The sequence below is a fragment of the Crocodylus porosus genome, unplaced genomic scaffold (genome assembly GCF_001723895.1).
Source record: "Crocodylus porosus isolate Cpor-Errol unplaced genomic scaffold, CroPor_comp1, whole genome shotgun sequence".
NCBI classification, from domain to species: Eukaryota; Metazoa; Chordata; order Crocodylia; family Crocodylidae; genus Crocodylus; species Crocodylus porosus.
This window is the reverse complement of record NW_017728915.1, coordinates 2,195,007-2,217,969: the sequence shown is the minus strand read 5'-3', so window position 1 is coordinate 2,217,969 and position 22,963 is coordinate 2,195,007. Positions and strand designations below refer to the sequence as shown.

The window sequence follows — 22,963 nt, the reverse complement described above, 5'->3', positions numbered from 1 at the left end:
ACTAGATGATCACTCAGGTCCCTTCCAACCCTACAAACTATGAAACCTGACACTGAGTTCCTTACTCCACCCTAGTGGGAACTGAACACATTGCAGCAGCAGCAATCAGCCCAAGCATCCACATGAAGAAAAAGGACAGCCACTCTGGCAAATGAACAGCAATGTTTTTTGCACTAATACTTGCCTTCCAAAGGCTTCAGGAAGAGAGTCTGATACAGCCACATTTCCTCCTTCCTGCAGAGGACCCTCTGGGTCATAGTACAGCCTCTTGTAGGATGCTTTCTACTTTCCCATCAAGTAATAAAGTAATGCTGGCTTGTACAATGTAGAGCTTTACACTAAGTCAGTGACACATGGAGTTGGCCTGATGCCTGTTGCCAAATAATGTTTGAATAAGAAATTAAAGGGATTTGGCCACATATGAAGCAGAAGGTCTCCTAGCTAACTTGCTGGCTTCTGCAGCATAGCATGCCCACAGTAATCAGCAGTGGTCACACAGCTGCCAAAAGACTCCTAGCATGATCATGTTCAATGGGGCAAGAGAAAACATTAACAGTTCTCACCTGGGGCATGATACCAGAGAAAAGGCACCAGCTGTTGCACCCCTGGGTTGAGCTGAAAGAAACCTGCTTTAAAAACCTGTATCAAGACAGAATTTGTGGAAGGAGCAGCATTTGACTGACAGAGCAAGGGGAGTCCCTTTATAAAGCATGGGATTCTTTTCATTCTGCATTTGCACACCACCTAGAACAGTGCAGTTCAACATATGACTGCAGGAGCTCTGAGACACTACAATCATAATAAAGGACATGCACAGTCTTAAAACAATTTTAGGAAGACAGAGGTTTCTTACTGCAAGGGGCATGTAAGGCAATACCTGCACTGTGCATGGGAGACTTACATTTGTAACTGGTATATCTGTGAAACCCAAACAGTAAGAGAGTTAAGGACTGGAAACGATCTTTGAGAGCACTAACATCCTTTACTGAGAACTGGCTTACCCCCACACATACAAGTAAGTCTCAGCCTGCTCTAGGAACTGCTTTTGTTTCAGTAGTATCTACGTGTCTCTGAAGCAGCAGTGCTTCCCCTTCTGGCTTCCCCAAATCCACCTTCCTAGTTAAGGCCTTCAGAGACATTCTTCACCCTAAACCAGTGGTCTCCAAAGTGGGGCATGCAAGACGATCCACTGGGGTGCAGGAAGAAAATATCAGAATTTCTATTTAGATGTATATTTATATAAATATACATATATTGGGGGTGCATGCTCAAAAATTTTTTACTGATGGGGTGCACGAATATAAATACACATATCTTGGGGGTACACGGTCAAGTTTTTTTTACTGATAGGGGTGCACGATCAAAAAAGTTTGGAGACCACTGCCCTAAACAACAGCTTTTCATCTTACTCTGCTTTGCCTGGGGTCTTTCAACTCCCTTTTAACTCTGCTACACAAGCAATACCTCCAGCTCCAAGATCAACTATAGGTGACTTGATCCCATCATTTTACTCCACTTACAAAGACATTAACGTCAGCCCCAGCAGAGTCCCACTAACCATGATCCATCAGTTACTTACTAGTAAGTGCTTCCTGAACTGCTGTTGATCATAACTTCCTACTATTAATCTGCAAGCCAATTCTGCCTCTCTATCCTAGGTTGGTCTCTTCTGGCTTTTTGAAGACTGTATCCCCCATCACAGTCTTTTGGAACATGGCAATCTTGTAAGGTCCCTTCCAGCCCCTAACATCTATGAAAGTGCAAGGAACACCACTTGTTTTTGTGTGCTGTAAGCCTGTGCTACCTAGTGCTCATTAAGCTAATTACAGAGACAGGCAGGTAACAAGACTGTTCAAAACAAATCTTAAGAGGCCATGTACCTTTTTAGAGCTACTCCTTGAAAACAAGGCAAGTGTGAGAAAGCAGTATGAAGTTGGATCCAGCAACCACATTAAGGTGATTATAAGGGGAAGATTACCTCCTCCCTTCCTCTTCTAGGAGTTAGAACCAGAATCTGCTTCTTTAAGGTATTCTCTGTTACCAGTTTCTTAACATCCAGTTGACACCTGCAGGGTTTCCCTAACAAAACCATTACTTGGATGGAAGAAGTTTGCCATCTGCCAACTCCAGGGCAAGGCAACTAGCATCTACTTGTAGAAATGTTTTGGAGAAGACAGGCCAGAGATGTAAACAGACATAAGATGGAAATAAGTAGAGATGTCTGTGAACACAGAGAAAAAATAAGACCCAGGGAGGAGGAACAATAATTAGGATGGAAGAGAGATGAGAAAGACAGAAGAACCACAGTCCTAAGCCAGTTTCTTGGCTCCCACCAGAAGTTTCTTCCTACTTTAGGAAACAGCCAGGCCACCTGAAACAAGAGAAGCAGTTTTAGATAACCTTTGGAACATACTTTCCTTTCAAAATCCAGGCCCCTCTCTCTAGGCCCTTGATGGAGCAGATACTTGCCACTACAGTGATAGTAGAATCAACCTGGTTTTAGTGTAAGAGGCAGAGACAGTTCTGCAGTTATAAACTTGTTGCAATAGAGAGAGGGATTCTAAAAAAAATGGCACTATAACCCTGGGCCTACTTAAGAAACTAAAGATAAAAAGAAGAAATTTAAAATAATCAGAAAAAGCTGAGATGAATTCACCCTAAATTAACCACAAAGAACGGTTTCAGTGCGTTACAAAACACTTTTGTGGGTAAATAAATAAATACATTCACTCAATACATGATTGACCAGTGGGATCACTCAGCAGGCAATGCAGATGATTGTTCCTGCTTTGGGAGAAAACAGAAAGAGAGATTTGAGACAGGGATCAGATTTCTTCAGATAAGCAGGACTAAAGAGGGTACAGTGAACCATCCATCATGGGAACAGAGGGACAATTCCAGAGAGACTAAGTGGCCCATCCAGACAATCCAGTAAAGAGCCTGAAAACAGAATGGGGATTATGAACCAGGGACATCTGAGCTACTGAAGCAGCACTTGCTTACAGTTACTGTACCTCACAGAAAACAACCTATAAAGAGGTAAGTGAAAGGGAATCAGAGGGCATCACATTCCCCATTCCAGAATACAAGGGGTTAATTCTAATGAAGGCTCTGTTCCAGACTATCTTTGGGCTAACAAGCCAATCACATTATCAGACTGGTAAGAAAAGAAACTCCCCTGCAAACTCTCAAAGGTGAAGACAAAAATGAGAACCAGGAAATTCTCTGTTAGCCAATATTAATTCGGTTCTCATATTTCCTGCTCACGTTTTGTATACGGACCAGGTAGCGTAACCTGCTCTCCATGCATACATCAAAGGGGTGAAGATTCAGCCCATGAGACTAAAGAGGAAAGCAAAGTTGCCAGGGCTCCTACTGCCCATGTATATAGATTAAATAGCAAATGCTTACATCAGGGTAGTGGAATAAGAAGAGTCTTGGCCCAGATCAGGAAGACAAATAGTTTCCAAATAGGTAGACAGACTAAAGCTTGAGCATGGTTCAGGAACAACTACAATGGAGACAACTACACAACAAAATGGAAGTGTTATAAATGGCATGCAACCTGGACAACGCTGGGTGCCTCTACATATTCAGTAATATGCTATTGTTACTGTGCATTAAGCTTAGTACCTGAAATATGAGGTACTAACTAAATACGCAGTAACCTTTGCTACTGCACAGTAGCACCAGTGCATGGTCTTTTCATGATGCTTAATACGCAGTAGACTAATACTATTGCACATTAGCACAGTTTTTGCCATGATGTGCTAATGTGCAGTAGAATTAGTTCACTGCGCATTATCTTGTGTAGATGTGCCCACTGCATATGGAATTAGAAACTTCTAAGGCAGCTGGGTGAGTCACACAAGGGCCCTGTCAAGTAGCAAAGTGTCAGAAGTACTATTAAAGTGCAGAAGTACTACTACAGAGTACAGAGGTACTATTAAACCAAGGTAGACCTTGCCACTTACAAAGCCAGAGAAAGTTGATAGAGAGCTTCTGAGAGTAAGATGAACCAAGGGTTTAACACTCTTCTTTCACTACTTATTTTAACTTTCAAACTGAGCTAATAAATCCAAGGAGGCTTGAAGTATAGAGAACAAACAGTACCTGCAGCTCAGCATTTCAAAGCTTTTTGCCCTGTCTCTCCCCTCCTCACCCCCAACAGTCCTCTGAGATCCAGGCTGGCAGCCTGTGAGGGGGTCTTCTGTAATTTGATTTGATTGAAAGTAAATCACTCGTCATGTAAACACACATTGACCAAACCTAGCCAGGGAGGTTTTCTACCATGTGCAGCAGGATGGTTGGACACACAACATGTTCCCCATGGAGGCCCGTGCTGGCACGCTGGCACCCAGGGATGAAATGCTGCAAGCTGGGCAGGGGCCTTGGAGGGCTGAGCCTCTGAAACGAGGGCAACAGGGAACCTCCTGGGGGCTGCATTTTGCCTACATCAATAATGGGGCAGCATAAGTCAAAAATGCCAAGTGTTCCCTGCATGACTGGGTCCAGCGAAGGGAATCAGACCGCTGCCCAGGTTGGCTGCTCTGAGCCAGCAACTCTTTGGGCATGACCTAGTTGCGGGACTGGCCTGGGAGTCGAGGCTGCCGACCCGGGCCGGACCACAATTCACAGAGGGAGCCGCATCCTTCCAGGGAGCACATTCTAGCTGCTGGACCCGGGGGAGCCCCTTCCCACCCTCCGCCTCACTCCTCCCCCCAGGGCGGCAGGGAGGGACCTCTGCAGGCTCCTGCCGCCTCCAGCACGGGGTCGAGCAGCCTTCGGCTCGCCGGGCCGCCACAGGCGGGGCGCGAGGAGCGAGCAGTCCTCCGGGGCGCAGGGACGCCCCAGCGCCGGCCCCAGCCCTGGCCCCGGCCCGCGGCAGCCGCGCCCTGCCCCTGCCGACGGGCTTCAGCGTTGCTCCCACACAGAGCCGGGGGCCCGGCCCGGCCCCGCTGCCTCACCTCCGGGCCGGTCCAGCTTGAGGATGTCGCGCAGGTGTTGGGTCGCGTCCTCGATGTCGATGCTGGCGGAGGCCATGGGCCCGGCCCTGCCGCTGCCGCTGCCCCGCACCCCCGGCCGCACCCCCACTTCCGCTTCCGGTCCGCACGCCGCGGCACCGACGGAAACTGGCGCCAGCTCCGCGGGTTCCGCGTGAGGGGGCGGGGCCTGGAGGCGAGGCCGGGGCTGCTGCGCGCACTCTGGGCCGGCACCTCCCGCGGCCCCGGACTGGCGGCGGGAAGGAGCAGAGCCGGCGGACCGAGCCCTGCGGGCAGCGAAAGCCGCATCTGTCTCGGCAGCTCGAGGCGTCTGAGACGGAGCTCTTGACCGCCTCAGCCCGTGGAAACCGCTGCCAAAAAAAAGAGCGGCTCCCGCGTCCTGCCTTCCTGTAGGAGGCCTGCACCGCTCCTTGCAGTTCTTCCCCTGAGACACCAGGCCCGCATCGGGAGCCTCCCTCCGCTCTGGGGCGGGGAGGAAACCTTAGTACTGTTGTCTCAGTTGATCTCTTTCCTCCTTGTCCTAATGGGCTGCCACCTCCCAGCTGCGTGGAAGCATCTGTCCCAGGCCATGTACGTCTGACCTCCGCATCATAGAGCCAAGGGTGGAGGCTTGCTCCCAGAACCTACTTTCAGCTCACTGGAGACCTAACCAGAACCCATCTTCCTCCAACCAAAGTACCAGGGAATACTGTGATCTCAGAGAGATACCACTTTGCTTTCTCCCCAGCTTTGATTGTAGTAGGCAAGGGCTAGAGTATACAGGATGCAGCACCCTGGCCTTGCTTTCACTTGCTGCTTCTGGCTGGGCTAAAAGTTTGCTTGTACTTAACCTTCAGTTATGCCAGACACCTTATTAATGGCACTTGGCATGAAACTGACAGCTCTCGCCAGTTTACCATGGTAGGCCCAACTGCAGGAAGAAAGGGATGTACTGAAGCTGTGTGTCAAGATAACATTGCAGGAAGGTTCTGGCTGCTCTTCAGGGAGTGAAAAACAGCTGTCTTCCATTAGAAGAAAGCTCTCCCACCCAATAGTTTGAAAACACAGGCAGCAGCTGCTGTCCCTGCAACTACAGTTCAGGAAAGAAAGCCACATTTAATGCACTTGGGGAGATGCAAGATCTTCCCTAAAGAATTTCAGGTACTCAGAACAAATCTGGCCTGCTACAGAAATGGCATGACTTTAACAGCATCCTTCCTAGTACAGTGGTTGGGAAGAAAGGAGGGTGAGCTGGCAAGGTCATTGGGCTTAGTTACCTTTCAGTTAGTACCCAAAGATAGGAATGTTCCATTAGAGCTCCACTGAATGGTTCTCAAGGTCTCTAGTTTCTTAGTGCTGGGTCCCAGCCATAATTTGGCCTCTATTTTCTAGGCTTGGGCTCAAGCAAGTAACATTTGTTAAAGAAATCTTTATTAACACATTTGTCACAGGTACAATCAGAACAAGCCAACATCATACAATAGTTTATATTAAATGTATAATTTTACTCCACATAACTGTTCACCTGATTTATTACCTGCAAAACTATTGCTGAATATTGTCTACAATTTTACAAAGATGTTTTCCTCTAAGTATGTAGAATGCCCTCCGTATGGTACTGTGTAAGCTCTCTCCCGACATCTACTGCCAAGTTTTATTTAGTAATACATAAGCAAAACTCTTGGTAACATTTTATTTTTACATCTAGTGGACAGAAATAATGACCCAGAGGTATTCTGAAGGAGGGTCACATTTGAAGTATTAGCTTTGAGAGAGGTAATGTAGTCGTCCTATTTGTGACAAAAAGCATAAAGGCTTTCCAGTGCATTCACAAAAAAGCAGCTCTGGCATGATAGCTAATAGACAGGGCCAGGTGGTCAGACATTTGGCACAGCTTTTTCACAATGCCTCTTGGGTGCCATTTTCCACAACGGAAGAAATTTCAAGTCTATGGTGCAGGCTACCTTAGAAATTCTCCCCCTTCAGTTTGGGCTAGGATCAGAACTCATTTTCCCTAGCCAAGACAAATCTAGGTATTTATCTATACTGCCTGCAACTGCAGTACATAAATGCCATCAAGAAAAATAAGCTATAAATACACTAGGGTTGAAAGGTAATATTCACAATGAGAGGTTAATTGCAAACATAAGCTAGTCATTCCTGTCTTAGATGCAGAGAAAATGGTCTTCCCTTGCCCATCCCCTAGCCAACACATGAGAGTAGGTGGAGTGCCCAATGCCTGCAAGAATCACATTCAAGGAGTTTTCTTAAGGCACCTTTTTAATATGGCTATTAACACTGCAAATATTAAGGCCAACATGATGTTCCAGCCCAGCTAAGCATGAGATGGTTCCAAATCTCATTCAGTTTGGGCAGGACAAGACAGGCTGCTTGGAATAAGAATCTCTGGTATAAAGAATTCAACCTTCTCCCACCTAAGAGAATTAAAAGGGGCAGCAACTTTACCTGTCCCTATCCCTCTAAAAAGCCTTCTTAACATTTGAAAGTGACTAGTCTTCAGTCCAACATTTGCAATGAGAAATGGAAACTGGTGCATGACCCATCAATGCAACAGTTAATGTTGGACCAAATGGCTTCTCTTCTTAAAAGAAGTCCTTGAGCTGAAGCAGTTACTAAGAGACAGCAAGTTTGTCTGCATACTAAGGGCTCGAGGAATGCATTGGTTTCCCAGAAGCATTTTATGCAGCATTGGCTCACTTAGGAAGTAAAATTGGCACTTATATCTCCTCTGGTTAGGGAACCAGGGCTGAACAGCAGAATGTGGAGAAAGGGAAAAATATAATGTTATGCAAGAAGCTTCAAAGGGCAGCTAATAGCTCTGAAGGTCAGAGAGCCTGCCAGGAACAAGAGGTCATATACTGAGAGATTTTTTTTAAAAGACCCATCAGGGGCATCCCTCAACCCTGGTATTTAATCTACTCACATGTTCTTAATCATCCAGTTGGTTGCTGATGCTGAGGGACCAACCAGGCTTGGTGGACAAGATCTTTCTGCAGACCAGGTTTGACTGGAGAGTCAGTCCTTCTCCCTCAGATTCCAGAGTGGACTGGAAGCATTTGGCTCTGGAGGCTAATACCATAAAGAAGGCTTTTCCACTAGCTCCTGACCACAAAGAATGGCTCTTTTGTTTATATGGATCTTTCTCTTAAGGAGTAATTCCTTGGAGGGATTAACATTGTGAACTATTTCTATGCCAAAGGAGCATATTAGGAAATTCAGTATTCTATTTCCATTTAACTTCAAGCAGACAGTGAGTAATAGAAGAGCAAGTGACTGCTAATACTACTATAAAAACAAAGACAGTACATTTATTATATCATTTTAGAGAGCCCCAAGATCAGTTTTCATGAAAGCTCAACTCCAATTTAGACACCAAATTAAGTGGCCAGAAATTCAGGAATTGAGCAGCTAAGCACATCATACTGAGTTTTCTTGACTTCTTAAAAGCCATAACCACTGAGTTCTGTGCAGTTTTGGGAAAAAATAAATAAATAAAAAAATTAGACCAAACTGGGCATACTGAGCCTTGAAATCCGGAACCAGCAGGCTATTCAGCTAGGAAGTGAAGAATCCAGTCCTATTTATGTGGCACTTTTTATCTTGGAAAATATAAACATACTTGATAAATGCACTTCACTAGTGAAATGCTGCCACCCTTGGGGCAACATGTAGCAGCTGGCTGCATAACATTAAGAACACTATGCATTGGTTTAGGACAGAGTACAAAGAATGCCATACCCAACTCAAAACTGCAGGACAGGTTTAGATAAGCTAAACCAGAACAGGAATTTAGCCAGGACACTGAAGCTAAATGCAATTTTGAAAAAGGAACCAGAAACCCCCTCAAGGTTCTACAGACAATTCAGGAAGTTGGAAGTTATATTACCCAGTGTTTAAACACAGGGGAAATACTGCTGGCCTATTTAGCAAGGAGGGCTCAGCAATGACTGACATCACAGCAAGTGTTATGACATATCAACTAATGCAAGTCACCAGGATTGTCAAGATTATGCATTATCTTCTGTTTTATGTAGAACGATTAATACATTAAAGAAAAAACTTCAAAGTCGAATCTTTTAAAGGGGAATATCAACATTTGAGCCCAAAGCCTCCACGCTGAGGGGGATAGGGAAGAGAAGATATCTATATCTATGGCAAAGGCATATTTGCCCTAACCTGCAACAGTAAAACATGGACGGAGTGTTCTGTTAGCACTAAAAGGTTACAAGGGTTTTAGATCTGTAAACATTTCCCAGAGAGGCAGACACGGGAGAACCAAAGAACTGACTGTAAAAATTTACAGTTATGCGCTCATTAAAACAATTTAAACTGTTAAGAAAATCTCATGGTTTTATTGTGTAATGTAGCATTGAAACATCTGAACAAATGAATATCTGGGCTGTATAGGCTGCTGTTATTTCCTTTCATTTCTTTGGGTTACTAAAGCAACTTGTCAGTACATAAACAAGCAACCTTTTGCATTATGGATTCTTTCCGAGGCATGCTGGTACAACACAAATTTCTCTTGTCAAATGCAGCTAAGTCTAACTTCCAAACATCATGCACAAGGAACTCATCTAGTGACAATGTAAACTCAGCAGAAGGGCAGATCACAAGTCTTGCTCACTCATTCGCTGCGGTGTTGCAGGTTTGTGTATGATATTTGGAATGTTCCGTGAGTGTGAATAATATCAGGAAGAGGAGAGGAGAAAGAAAGCACTGGTGCCTGGGGATGCCAGCTCAGCCAAAGTTGTGCAACGCTAGCCTGAACATGTCATTGGTGCAAACCCAGGCATCATTGATGTTCTTTAATAGAAACATCTGGTGGAATCCCATGATTGGATCTTCATCAGCCTGTGGAGAGAGGGGGGAAAAAAAGATTTTAATCAACTTGTAACTGTGCCAAATACATTAAAAAAGAACATGGAAATAAGACTGAGTAGTTGATGACAATGGTGACATCATGCTTTAATAAAATACACCTTCCACCTCAACAGATATTCAGTTTTAACCAAACCGGAGGTTAAGATCTTAGATTTTCAGCACAGATTTATAATCCAGTGATGCAGGATTTGTGTAGTGAAATTAAACAGTCACTGGTGCTTGACAGGGCTTCCTACAGTCAGAGGTTTACTGAAGATTTGGTATTATTATAGCAGCATTCTTAACACTACAGATGATGTTGTTCCTGTCTTTGCAGAAACAAGCCTTTTGAAGTTCTATTCATTCTTGTTCCCAAGGAAGAAGTCCAGGAACAAACAATCAGATGGTTAAGAATGAAGGAGTTTCATGAGAATCAAAATAGCTGAAATCAGCTAAAAATCTTTTTAGTTGCTGTCAGGCAGGCTGATCTGAAATGAAGCTTCTCTAGGAATCAGGAGCACTAGCAGAGCTTATTCATGTTAACTAGATGACGGCTGGGGTACCAGTTTCTGAAATGTGAATTATGTGGAACCTAGCTGGTCATGTGGTACCAACGCCTGATTTCCAGGTAGAAGTCTCATAAAATATACAAAATACCACCTTAATTTTACTTTTCCATTTCAGTAATTATTGAAGTTGCCAAATGACAGTTTAGCATGGTAACAAAAAGCATCCAAGGAAACCTCTGCAGGATATACACCACACTAAATGTCTGAAAATTCCTCATTTCAGGTATAAAATGCTAAATTATACAAATCAATAAAACTGGATAGTTTGGGAAGACTCAGCCTACACAGTAGTTTTCCCACCATTATCTCAAGGTCCCTGGTTAAACCCTGTAAATTAAGTACATCTGTGTTCAGCAGGACCGCTCCTGTACAGGACAATGCCATTCAGCTCACAGGGCTCCCAAAGGGTCCAGAAATTTGGCAGCAGAGAAACAGCAAACAACAATGCTACAGCCTCCCACCACCAGATTTCCCGACCTGTGGGGAGACCTTTGGGCCAGATGACACAGCCCTGCAGGCTAGATCTGGCCCATAGGCCAGAGGTTGAGCACCACTGAGTGTAAGGATTGCAGAATGGCACCTCATCTGGAGACAAGTGACAAACCAAGCAAGAAAAAACATGCAGTTAAGAGCTATACATTTGTTGGTTAGAGATCAACAGATCCAAAACATGCAAGTGTTCTTCACAAGGCAGCTTGCTTTAGACTTTCTAAGCTTTTCAATACACTTAAAAAACTACAAAATGTTTCTGGGCTTTGCTGGTTGCCACATGGCATGTTTGCTACACATGTCCAGGAAGGGGGTGGGAGGGTTTGCTTTCCTCAGAAGCATTGGGTGTTGGCTGCAACCAAAGCTGGGGATTTAGACTAGGGTGTGCCAATGCTTCTGCTGGGACTAAAACCGAGAGGGTTCCTGGCTAGAAGGTACTGCCCCCTGCTCAGGGTCAGATCAATTGTCACATCTGGAGTCAGGAAGGAATTCTACACAATGGTCATATTATTATAGATTATAGGGGTTTTTAGCCTTCTACTGCAGTGGTGGGACCTGGCCCCCTTCCTTGGATCTCTCAAGCATATTAAACAACCCTGACAGCAGCAGGACACTGGCTGCCAGTGATCCCCTGCTTTATCTGTGGCAGGTTTGGGCACTATGGCTGCTTGCAGACATTACAAAAAACAACCAAACAGCGCTTACTGGAAACAGCAGGGCATTACTTCAACCTGGCTCCACAGTGCATGTATAGATTGGCACTTTAGTGGGACTTTTTGGTGCTTATAGCTAAAGCTGATTCAATCAGCTGTTAGATAAAAGTGCCAAAAAAGCCCTACTAAAGTGCTCAATCTATACAAACATCAGGTGAGCCAAGTCCAACTAAGGCGGTGCTGCCTCTTCTGGACATGCATGGGGTTCGATGTGGGAACGTGTCAAGTTTAAAGCACCATTTTGTTTTTTTTAATGTTTGCAAGCAGCCTATGTCTTGTGCTGGTGTGGCAGAGTGGACTGTGTAGTACTAGTAATAGGTTAAACAAGGACTTGTATAAAATGGTTTGAATAGGGATGATCCTGCCTCAGACAGGGAGGGTGGATGGGATAACCTCCAGAGATTCCTTCCAGCTCTATTTTTCTGATTCCATGAAAAAAAAAAAGAAGGAAACACTACTGCTCTACTCTTCATGTGGAGAACATACTTTCTTCTCAACCAACAGTAGGGCCTGGTGACAGCAATTCTATTGGCCTGAGACCCAAGATTAAATCAAACATTCTATTTTATTCTCTCCAATCAATAAGCAAGTCAATCTGAAGGAAACCTTATTGGAAACAACCAAGCAGTAGCTTTTCAGGTTTTGAATAGAGATTCCATGGTATCAGCATAATGTGAACATGCAACAGCTGTACTGGTATAGATGTTTCATAGATTTCATAGACTTCGGGGCTGGAAGTGACCTCAAAGATCATCGAGTCCAGCCCCCTGGCCCAGGGGCAGGAAGTCAACTGGGGTCATAGAATCCCAGCAAGAAAAACATCCAGGTTTCTCTTGAAGGTGTTCAAAGTAGGTGCTTGAACCACCTCCGGTGGCAGGCTATTCCAGACCTTGGGTGCTTAGACAGTAAATGTTACACCTCATTCATTATCCTGACAATGTAACCAGTTTGTTTCAGAGGACAATGCTAGAAATGTCAACACAAAAACAGCATTCCAGGATACAGAGATTTTTCCATCCCTCTTGTCACATAGAAGAGGCCAATGCCCTGAAACATGGCAGTTTAATCAATCCAAGCTTTTCTAAGCTATAAAATATAAATTTTCTTGTTGGTCATAATTATATAATCTCTTCATTAATCCTACTAAACTTTGGCCAGTACCTTACATTTTGTGACATCAGATTATTTCTATTAGTTTAGAAAGAAGTAATTTTTAAATATCTTAAAAGTTTTTTGCCCACTGATATTACCTGACATTTTCCATAGGTCATTAACAAAATCTATGAATGAAGCAAACCACTTGAATAAGGGGCATAAGTGACTAGAAGATAATAAACCATTCGCTTCTACTTCTATTAATTTAATTTGGATTGGACTACCATTTCTTGATAGATCTGACCATAGCTATTAACAGCTACATAGTCTCTCTCTCTCTTGCCTTCCTGCTCTTGTTTAGGTTTTTTGGGCCTCTCAATAATAGCATAAGTCACCTTATGTTAGGGGCTGGAAGGGACCTTATAGATCATCATGTTAAATCTATGAATTTTAACTTCATTTTTGCCATCAAGGTACAATTATGTTTTTTAAAAATTTTAAACTTAAAAAAAAAAATTTAGTCCCCCTGCCTTCCCAAAGGAGAATACCGTCATGCTAATTTGTGACTATTTCTTCCTACCTCTTAAATATTGAACCTAATTACTCTTACTTACCTAGTCAATTTTACTTGATGGCCACTTGTTATTTTGGACTATGAAAAACATCTTCTGTTATGCTTCAGAGCTAACAGTTTTGAGAAATTTAAAGATGTAGAGAAATTGTTCCCTTACACTTCTTTATATAGACTGCCCATTTAGTTGGTAGAAGCCACCCACTAATTTTTTAATCTATTGTCACCACGTTATACTCTCTCACCCAAAGACCAAAAGCACCTAAACATGATCATCAGGGGTTCAGGTTTTCTGTTTCCCACAGAAAAACGGAGAAAACGATGAATTTTCCCCTTTGCCAAAGGAAACCATGGATTTCCCATTTTGCCAGAGAAACCTGTGGATTCGCTCTCTCTGCAGGCTGTCAGAATTCCAGCTTGCATGAAGTTGTGGGGAGCAAGAGGAGGGCAGTCAGGTAGGGGGCTCCATGTGCATGTACATGCACACAGAGGAAATTCCCACAGGAGGGTGGATGGGTATGTGTGTATGGGGGATGTGGGGGGGAACAGGGGGAGGAAGCTGGGCCAGGCTGGGACTGCTGCCCAGCTGAGCAACACATTAAGACCTGGCGTCTGGGGTTACAATGTGCGGCCACAAGGCCATGGAGGGGAGCAGGACGGGGCTTCAGGTGGCTTATATAGGGAACAGGGTTGGCTCCCCACCACTGCGCAAGCTCCTGAGGAGCAGGGGAGATCCATGCCCCCATCTGTGCAAGAGCTGGGGGCAGGCTGCCCACCGTGGGCTTGGGCTCTCACCCTGCTGCCCTCCCCCAGAATCTCCACAGCCCAGTAGGTGCAACCCGGCGCTGCACGGCACAGCGGGGAAAGATGGCTGCCCCTGTGAATCCCCTGTGTGCACAGCACCAGCAGGGCTGGTGGCATAAGGGTTGTACCCCTTACTGCTGCCACTTGCACAGGAGACGCATCACCAGGGCAGTATGGAGCACACAGCAGCAGGCAGCTTTCCTGCATGGCCCCACTGTGCCCTGTAGTGCCAGGTCAAACCCGCTGGGCTGCACAGATCCCGGGAGAAGGCAGCAGGGTGCGAACCCGAACCCAGAGGGCAGTCCGAACATGCACAGATCTGGGGAACACAGGTCTCCCCTGCTCCCCGAGGAGTACATGCAGCAACAGGGAGCCAGCCCCACCCTACCTGCACGAGCCTGCAGCAGGCAATTGTGGGAGGGTCTGTGGACCTGGGTCTCTGGCCCCGTAGTCTGGGCTTAACTTGTGGCACATCTGCCAAAAAGACCCCAATTGGTCTATGGCATCTCTGCAATCTAACCCGTCCTTCCTAAACAGCTGGTAACCAAGTATCACACTGTTCTAGCCATACGTCAACCAACCATGTCAAGCTCCTGTTCCTTTGTACACATTTCGATTTAATCATTACAATTTTTACGCTTCTTACATTTGTCCATATACATTCACAGTTTTGGGCTTTGGTCATGCCTGTAGGTATAGCTTAGCCCTGACATCCTTTTCCTTTTCTAGAATGTACCTCCAATTAACATGTTTTCTATTTCAGCAACGATATTTGTCCAATTTTATGCAGGATAAAAATACAGGTTTCCCTCACTTTATGCTGTAGGTGCATTCCTAGAAAATGGCGCATAACTCATATTCGCATAAAAGGAACCCACTTTACAATGTAACAAATAGGGATACATTCCAAGACCTCAACTGTGTTGATCCCAGACCCATTTCTACCACTTCTACAAGACAATTCTGGTACTCGCCAACAGCAGGCAGCGCACACAAGCACAGGGTGGTGGTGAATGTTACCATAATGGGGATGGCAACTACAGAAACATGTGTCACGGACAACAAGCAAGGAGCACAGATCCACACAGGAGACTATATTTGGGTGCACGTCACTCCCACAATGTCCTGCACAAAGCAGCTGACTGCGGGTTTCCACCACACAGATCACAGAAGAGTGAATTTACCTCGCATATAACGAATTTTTGGTATAAAAAGGGTCATCACATAAGAGCAAATTCACACATACCAAACCCACATAAAGCAAGGGAAACCTGTATACCTAAACAACAGACAGATTTTTTGTTTCAGCTTAAGGTGCCCCTCTGGCTCTTGGGGATGTTCCCAGCCCAAGTCAGTTTAAAATCATCTCCTCCCCCAAAAATATAGTCCATTTCTGTACCAACAGTCAGGTCCCAACTGGGTTAAGACAAAGCCCATGTTCTCCCTATAAGTTCTTCTTTTCTTCCCAGTTTCCCTACTACCTAGTTCAAACCCCTCCTTTATGCCAGATGATCCACGAATCAAGAATTATGTCTAGATGGATGCATACAGAAGGGTAGGAATAACAGAGCGCATTATATTTAAAGACTGTGATTCATGTTTAGCTTCCAGGACCTTCTACAGCAAGTGAAGACAAAGCATAACTTTTCTCCTCTTATCTAACTAGAGACAATTAATTCAATTCCCTCTTCACTAATCACCTTCTGCCTATGGTCAGGTAGCAGATTCATAATTACCTTCCTACTTCAAAGGAAGAGACAATCGGGTAGATAAAGGCTCAAGACAAAAAGTTAAAGTCCCAGGTTCTTTCAGATTTCAATCATCTCGTTTGGTGCGAGTTTTAAAAAAAGTACTCACCATGCATCACACAAACTTTCAAGTTTCCTAAGCAACTTGCATTTTCCCTTTTGAAACCAGAACTGTTAAAATCATGGGACATCGCACACAGAATTAGCTATTCAAAATGTGTCCTGCAGCAATCACTTCCAAACCCACACTCCATCCACAGGCATTTGGAGAATCACAGAGCTGCCATATCGTTTCAAGAATGCACAAGCCCCAGACATGCAACTTGCATGCTACAAATTCAATCAATGTCTAAGAGTGAGCAGAGAGCACTCCTTACTCAGCACGGACAGTGAAGACCACCAGGAACGGAGGGAGGACAGAGGTTAAACGTTGTGGAGAGCTAGCCTGAAGATTTCGTTGGTGCATACCCAGGCACCTTGAAAATTTTTCAACAAAAAAGTTTGATGGAAGCCTAGAACTTGGTCATCATCTGCCTGAGCAGGATAGGAGAAGAAAAACATTACTAAAAAAATGCTCTAAAAACACAAGATGCCATTATTATTGCTGGATTTGGCTGAGGGAGGTCTCTGAATGTAGGTCAAAGTAATGGGCCTCAAAAACTGTCTCCTCTTCTTGGCTGAACAAACAAATGCTCAACAGCAGCACAGGCACTTGTAACATGGAAAAGCAGCAAGAAATGGTAGAAACAAAATAAAGGTAGACAGATATACTGAGTTTATCACCTTTCCCATAAATCAGGAATGTCAAATGCATCTGGCCCTGCAGGCCTCATGAAGGTAACCAGCCAGTCCAGGAGCTGGACCAAGTGGGGGGTGTGATGGGGTAACATGCAGCGTGGATTCTGGACTGGCTGGGGTGGGGGCTGCATGTGATCCACATCCCAGACACTGCTCACGAGGCCAGTCCAGCAGTATGTTGGTCAACTCAGATCCAGGGGCAGCAATGGATGATTGGACTCTAAGGGTCAGACCTGGCCTGTGGGCCATATCTTTGACACCCCTGTCATGCACTAATTCCAAATGTAGTCATGATGCACTACCATTCTGCACATAATCTGGTTTCCTCACTCTGACTATAAACCATTTTATATGAAGAGAGTTTATTGTTAGCTCCAAAGTAAGTTGAAAGGCTGGTTTAAGAAACTATCTGCTCAGGTCAGTAAGAATCCAGACAATCATACAACACTTTTCAACAGAGAACTGTAAGGCTAAGGGGAAACAACCCAGAAGAGATGGAGAGAAAGTAGATAATTAACTTTCAGCATTTTGTCAGTATAATTTATCATAAAAGATGGAGAGAGGTTTTCTGTGGATGAAGAGTGGGATTTTTCAGGAGGTCTAACAGACTTTACTTGTGATTTGTATTCCCAAATCAGTTGGACATATCTGGAAACCGCATTAAAAAAACCACATGAAGTGTGGCCACTTTTTTTTGTTAGGATGTTGCAAAGATCAGCTTTTCACATACTTTCTCTCTCCAAGAAGATATTTTAAAGGACCACACAAGGTGGATTTGATTTAAATTAAATCTATGTAAATCACAATTTATATAACTGGTCAGGAACCCTTGATTGAATCAGTTTTCTGCAAAAAGTGCATTCTTGTTATTTGATATCATTTATTCATTTAAATTCTTGAAGCTTTGCACTTTTAGATAAAGGCTTGACTGTGTGTACACAAATTTGCAGGGAGACAATAGGGCTGACAGGTGGGTAATCAGGTCTGTTCTCTCTCATTTCTATATACTGTTGTTAACAAGGATGTTATCTCTTGAGGCAGCAAACTCTCTAAGCCTGAAGAAGGGCATTTGTGCCCAAAAGCTCACAAAGAACAATTTTTCCAACCATTTAGTTGGTCTAATAAAAGATATCACATCTACCCAAAGAACCTTGTCTGCCTATGATCTCTGGAGACATAAATCCACAATTTGAGAAACTGAAACTAAGCATCAGAGATGTTTAATGGGAACTTCTAGATTGAGCACTGAATCCCACCGGGTAGAATGTTTTTCTTTAATCTTTACTAATCTATAGAGGAGCCTCTGGGAACCCCCATAAGATTAGGCCCTTAATATAGTCCATGGCCTGTTGGGACCTATTTATAAAACTTCTAAAAAGGCTACATGAACATATTGTCTCAAATAGTATAATATTAGAAGTTATAATCCCTATCCCACAATGATATTAAAAAAATCTGATTTAAATAAAAAAATCCAATTTTTTTTTAATTGTTAATTTTTATGCATCCTGGGACCACATAAAACAGGGGCAGGCAAAGTCCAGCCTGCAAGCCAGACTGGCCCTGCAGCAGACTCCATTTCCTAGCACCCATCCCTGCATCAGGTGGCTAGTTTCCATGGAGACAGCAGCAGTGCCATGACAGTTCAGGGACGGGGTTTCCATGGAGACTGGCCTCAGCAGCACTGGCAGGGTGCGCAACTGGGTGGGGAGCTGCTCCAGGACTGAAGCTGGGATCTTGCAGCGGTGACAGTGTGGTCTGGAGCAAAGCAGGGCTGCAATCCGCTGCCCGTACACCCTAGATCTGGGAGGGAGGAAGGAATGCTCAGCACTGCCACTACTGGGGTCTCTATGGAAACCAGCCACTACAAAGCAAGCGCAGGCTGCTGGGAAACAGAGTCTGGTCACTGGACAGAAACAACATTTTGCCCACCCCTGATACAAAAGGTCCCTAAAGTGTAACTGTCTACATAAAACATCACAACTTTTAAAAGCTCAGCTTTGGAAATGTATGCACTTATCCCAAGTGGTACTTTTTAAGTATTTGCCATTGTAATTTTGTGAACAGAGTGAAAACCAGCAAGTTGTTTCTAAGTCTGCTATTTGACCTGCTGTATGAAAGTCAGTTTATGCCTCATTTTCTACCTCCAAAGAATATTTTCCTTCCTCTGTATCATGCCCGTGACCTATAAATTAGTGCTGCCCAAAAGCTTAACATTATTCAGGAGTTAAAAATTAGCTTTGCTAATTTGTGCTACTCTGGATACTGCTATTTTAACACAGTACTAAACTCCATAATAGGATCCTGTTAGCATCCTACTTCAGTACCCAACACGAAGACAGACAGGCTTTTTGGTAGAAATCCAACACCTACTTTAAGTGTTTAACTTGCTACACAGTAATGGGGGTGGGGAGCAGGGGAGAAATCAGATTCAACACTACATTATGTGGTTAGTCATCAAATGCTCCATGTACTCAAGTGTACATTGTTAAACAGCTCCACACACCACCCTGTGGTCTCTTTAGTACTTGGGTATAACTTGGCAAGCTAAGACATTCAGAGATATATGAAGTACACAAAGCAACAAAAACACTACATATGATAAAGTCATAGACTATACACAATATCACCTTCATGCTCCTACCACAGAAGCCAAAAACAAAATCTGTACTACCTGCTTCCTTAAGGAAATCGTAGGCAGGGGGTCCATGATATATATACACACCATGACTATAGGATTTTCCATGGAATGCATACTTTGCTATAGGATGTAATCCAGTTAAAACAGATTTCTATCTTGCCCAGGAAGACGCATCCAGTGCTGTGTGCAGGGTTAACCAAAGCAGCATCATGTGCTGAATTTGACAGTCTGAAATAATACTTTAGACTCAAACAGCTTTTCTGTCACCTTGACAATGGCCCCACGTGCTCCAAGATTCTAAGAATGACCAGTTGAGTGTTTCCTCCACCCCACATGTTCAAAGAAATCTAACATTTTTTCCACAGAGCAGTTATTTGATACAGCCAGGTATCTGAACTGTGTTTCTCCTGCATCTCTGCAGCCACCTCTTTTCCTTCAGATTTTCTCACTAAGTTAACTGTATCATAGTGCTTGCTCCCAGCACTGTTACTTGGAACCAGACAAGGGGTCCAGCTGGAATGCTGGAAGAACAGTACAGCCACTGAGACCTGGAGAGCCAAATAAAACTGACTTCAGTAGCTCCTACATGGTCATTCACATCCAAGTCCCTGCCCCATGCTGAAGAGGGCAGTTACATACCAGACTACTTAATCCACTGATTCTCAACCGGAGTGCAACAGGACAATTGGATGTGCAAACACCTGACTCACAAGCTAAACCCCAAGATTTTGACCCAGTGTCAAAAACATTCTGACCTGCTGTGGTCTGAGTTATTTGCAACAGAACTGATCTATTATTTTTCCATAGTCATAAAGCAAGTGAAAGTTAAGAGATGGCATTTTCCGAGCTTGTCTTGAGTCTAGACAAGTTAAAGCAACTAACTTAATTGTGGGAGATGAGACCTAGGCTAGGAGCGTCAAATTCATCTGGCCCCATGGGTCAGATATGTAGTGTGGGATCAGTGCATGGGCCAGTTGAACGGTGCAGAGCCTGAGCCATAGACCAAATCAGGTCCACAAATCCCCCTCCATCCACCCATGTCAGATTCAGTATGTGTGATGCCAGCTTCAATTGGTCCACAACCTTGCAGGAAGAGACCCAGCATCCCAGGTGCTCAGCTTCCAACAGAGGAAAAGATGCCAGCTGGGACTCCAACACCATGGGTTTCATCTAGGCACTTGGCTGCCACCAGACTAAGTTCCCCCACTGCAGCTAGAGTTAAACTGAACCAAAAAGGTCTTGGCCTCTGCACATTCAACTAAATTTTACTGCTATTTTAAAATTTCCCATTAAATGGCAAGTCCTGAATTTAGATGCATTTCTCATCCTAAGGCTTATTTTAAATTAGTAACCCATCAAGTCTCCTCCAACAGCCTTCAGGACTTTGAAGGTATGGGACCAGACAAGGCTAGCGTTGTTCAAAAGCAGGGCAGGTGACAGCATAAACAATGTTCACTGCAAACTGAATTCTTCTGGGCAAAAATAATCTGATGCAGTGTCAAGTGGAGCAGTCTCTTTAGTGGTCCAAGCTTAATGTTACATAGTTTCATAGATGTAGGGTTGGAAGGGACCTAAAGTAGATCATCAAGTCCGACCCCTTGCCCTGGGCAGGAATGAATACTCAGCTCATATGACCCGTGGTAGGTTTGAGCTCATATGACTCCAGTTAGGTGAATATCAAGCCTCCTCTTAAAGACCTCCAAGGTAGGAGTTACCATTTTGTAAATCTATTTTGGCCAGAAAAACACTAGGACTTCAGTAACTCAGCTGCAACCTCCTTGGAGACAGGACTTAAGCTACATCTCAGTCAATCCTACTCTCTCTTATACTGTGGCTGATAAACCTTAATTTAGCAATTTACAGAGAAACAGAATAGCAAACCTCTACTAAAGGATTTACCAGTTAGTGCAGAACTATCCAGCAAGTAGGCCACTAGGGATTAAGTTGCAGCCCCCAGACTCCTGCCTACTTGCCACACCGCCACTGCTTTGGCTGCATCAGCATCCATAGTCTCCTGGCTCCCTTTCTGGCTTCCACCCCTGAAGATGGGGGAGGGAGACCACAGTGGTGGGGTGGGGGGAGGAGCAAGCCCCCACTGGTGCAGCCTGTGGGGCACGCATCCCCTGGCCACTTGGGAGTTGGGCAGCCTTTATTTAGTACAAAAGGACTTGCCCCTACACTCCCATGGACTGACTGGGGCTGAAGGCAGATGGAGGAATTCTACTGAAATCAAAGGATCGAGTTAACTGAACCTACATCTTGCAAAAGCATTATAAACTATGTTATCTTTGAGCAGCAACTGTATCAATTAAGATCTTTATGACAATAATGGCACCAATGTGAAGGAAAACCATAATATTTAAATGCTATACCATGTAACCTCTGCCTTTATATGACCCAAAAGGACCACTGTCAAGATGCTGATTTTAACAAGGCTGTTTATCTGGAAGTCAAATGGTTTTCTTCCAGCCTTCTATCCCAGAAGCATGTCCAAACATAGGCCTTAACAAGTGCCTTCAATATAGGCCAATTCCTTCAAAGAGAGAGGATTGAATATCCTGGAAAAAGTAAGACATTACCACATATTCCTCTTAATGGAAAGAAAAATTTACCTTAAGTTGCCCCACTACCATACTGAGTATGCAGCTGTCAGGTGTAGGCTGGTGGTCTTGTGCTGTGATGCTGTGCTGTATTTTCTGAAAGGGGAGGCTCTAAGACGAGAAGAAAAAGAACATGGTTAGCAGATGGAAAGTGTTCTCTCACCATGCAGTTCATTACATTACACAAAGTCAGTCAGTTAAATCCAACAGCATGAAATATTGAACTACTCTGGCCATAGAACTGGCCATATTTAGGTTCTCAGTGTCATATGGAGATGCTGCTGGTCAGCAATTCAGTGTGTGAATTTCTCAAGACTGGTCTAAGGAATAGTTTTTCAGATGATCACCCCATAAGGTCCATATCCTTCTGCAAGGGAACCTTATATTAGGCACACATCCTAATTTACTACAGTCAAATTCCAGGGTTTACAACTGAGAGCCTGGTCTAGAAAAATGTTTTGTGGGTACAGCCCATATAGTTTTAGACTGAATCGACAGGAATCAGCCACAAATGATCAGTATCACTTACTGGGCTCCTGCCTCAAATTGACCATCCAGCTCCACTACTACCTGGGACCCATTCTGCCTTTTTTCTTCCCCTTTTGCAAAAGGAAATACCAGGGGTAGTTCTTAGTGAAAGATGAAACTGATTAAATACTTCTCCATTCAAAATTTAACATTAAATAATCAACACAGTTGCATTCATTTAATGCATGTTTCAAGTGGAATATTTTAAGTGAAAATATCAGAGCCATCCTTTGAAAAATATCATGCCTATAAGTAGCACAACAGAGAGCCTTACAGGGTTTGTTGAGCTATTGTAAAAGCAAAGCAATCTCAGTCATCAACCTGAACTAAATACAAACACACACAAAATTCCTCCGTGAGTCTCTACAATTCAGTGATGGGATCAGGCTTCTAAATATGGATTCTCTCTTCCAGAAGCAAACAAATATTAGGCCTTGCTTGTTCATGTAAGCTCTTTAACAGAAATGTTTACTGTAAGAAACTTCTAAAACAGTATCACTCTCCCAGGTTCCTTGTATATTCAAGTACAAGTATTCTTTAT

The 22,963-nt window shown here is 44.0% G+C and overlaps 2 protein-coding genes across 5 annotated transcripts in view; both read right to left on the bottom strand.

Moving 5' to 3' along the window:
• EDC4 (enhancer of mRNA decapping 4) overlaps positions 1-5,102 on the bottom strand; it is a 63,894-nt gene extending 58,792 nt beyond the window's left edge. For both annotated transcript variants that reach the window (XM_019535524.1, XM_019535526.1), the window contains exon 1: positions 4,968-5,102. In XM_019535524.1, coding sequence (XP_019391069.1) covers positions 4,968-5,043 — 76 coding nt within the window. In that variant the 5' untranslated portion in view covers positions 5,044-5,102. The remainder of the gene's footprint in view (positions 1-4,967) is intronic.
• A 1,294-nt stretch (positions 5,103-6,396) lies between these two features.
• The window catches only part of NUTF2 (nuclear transport factor 2), a 70,428-nt gene continuing 53,861 nt past the window's right edge, over positions 6,397-22,963 (bottom strand). For all 3 annotated transcript variants that reach the window (XM_019535521.1, XM_019535522.1, XM_019535523.1), the window contains 2 exons: positions 21,907-22,005; positions 6,397-9,857 (listed from right to left, as the gene is read on the bottom strand). In XM_019535521.1, the coding sequence (XP_019391066.1) occupies positions 9,744-9,857; positions 21,907-22,005 (213 nt within the window). In that variant the 3' untranslated portion in view covers positions 6,397-9,743. The remainder of the gene's footprint in view (positions 9,858-21,906; positions 22,006-22,963) is intronic.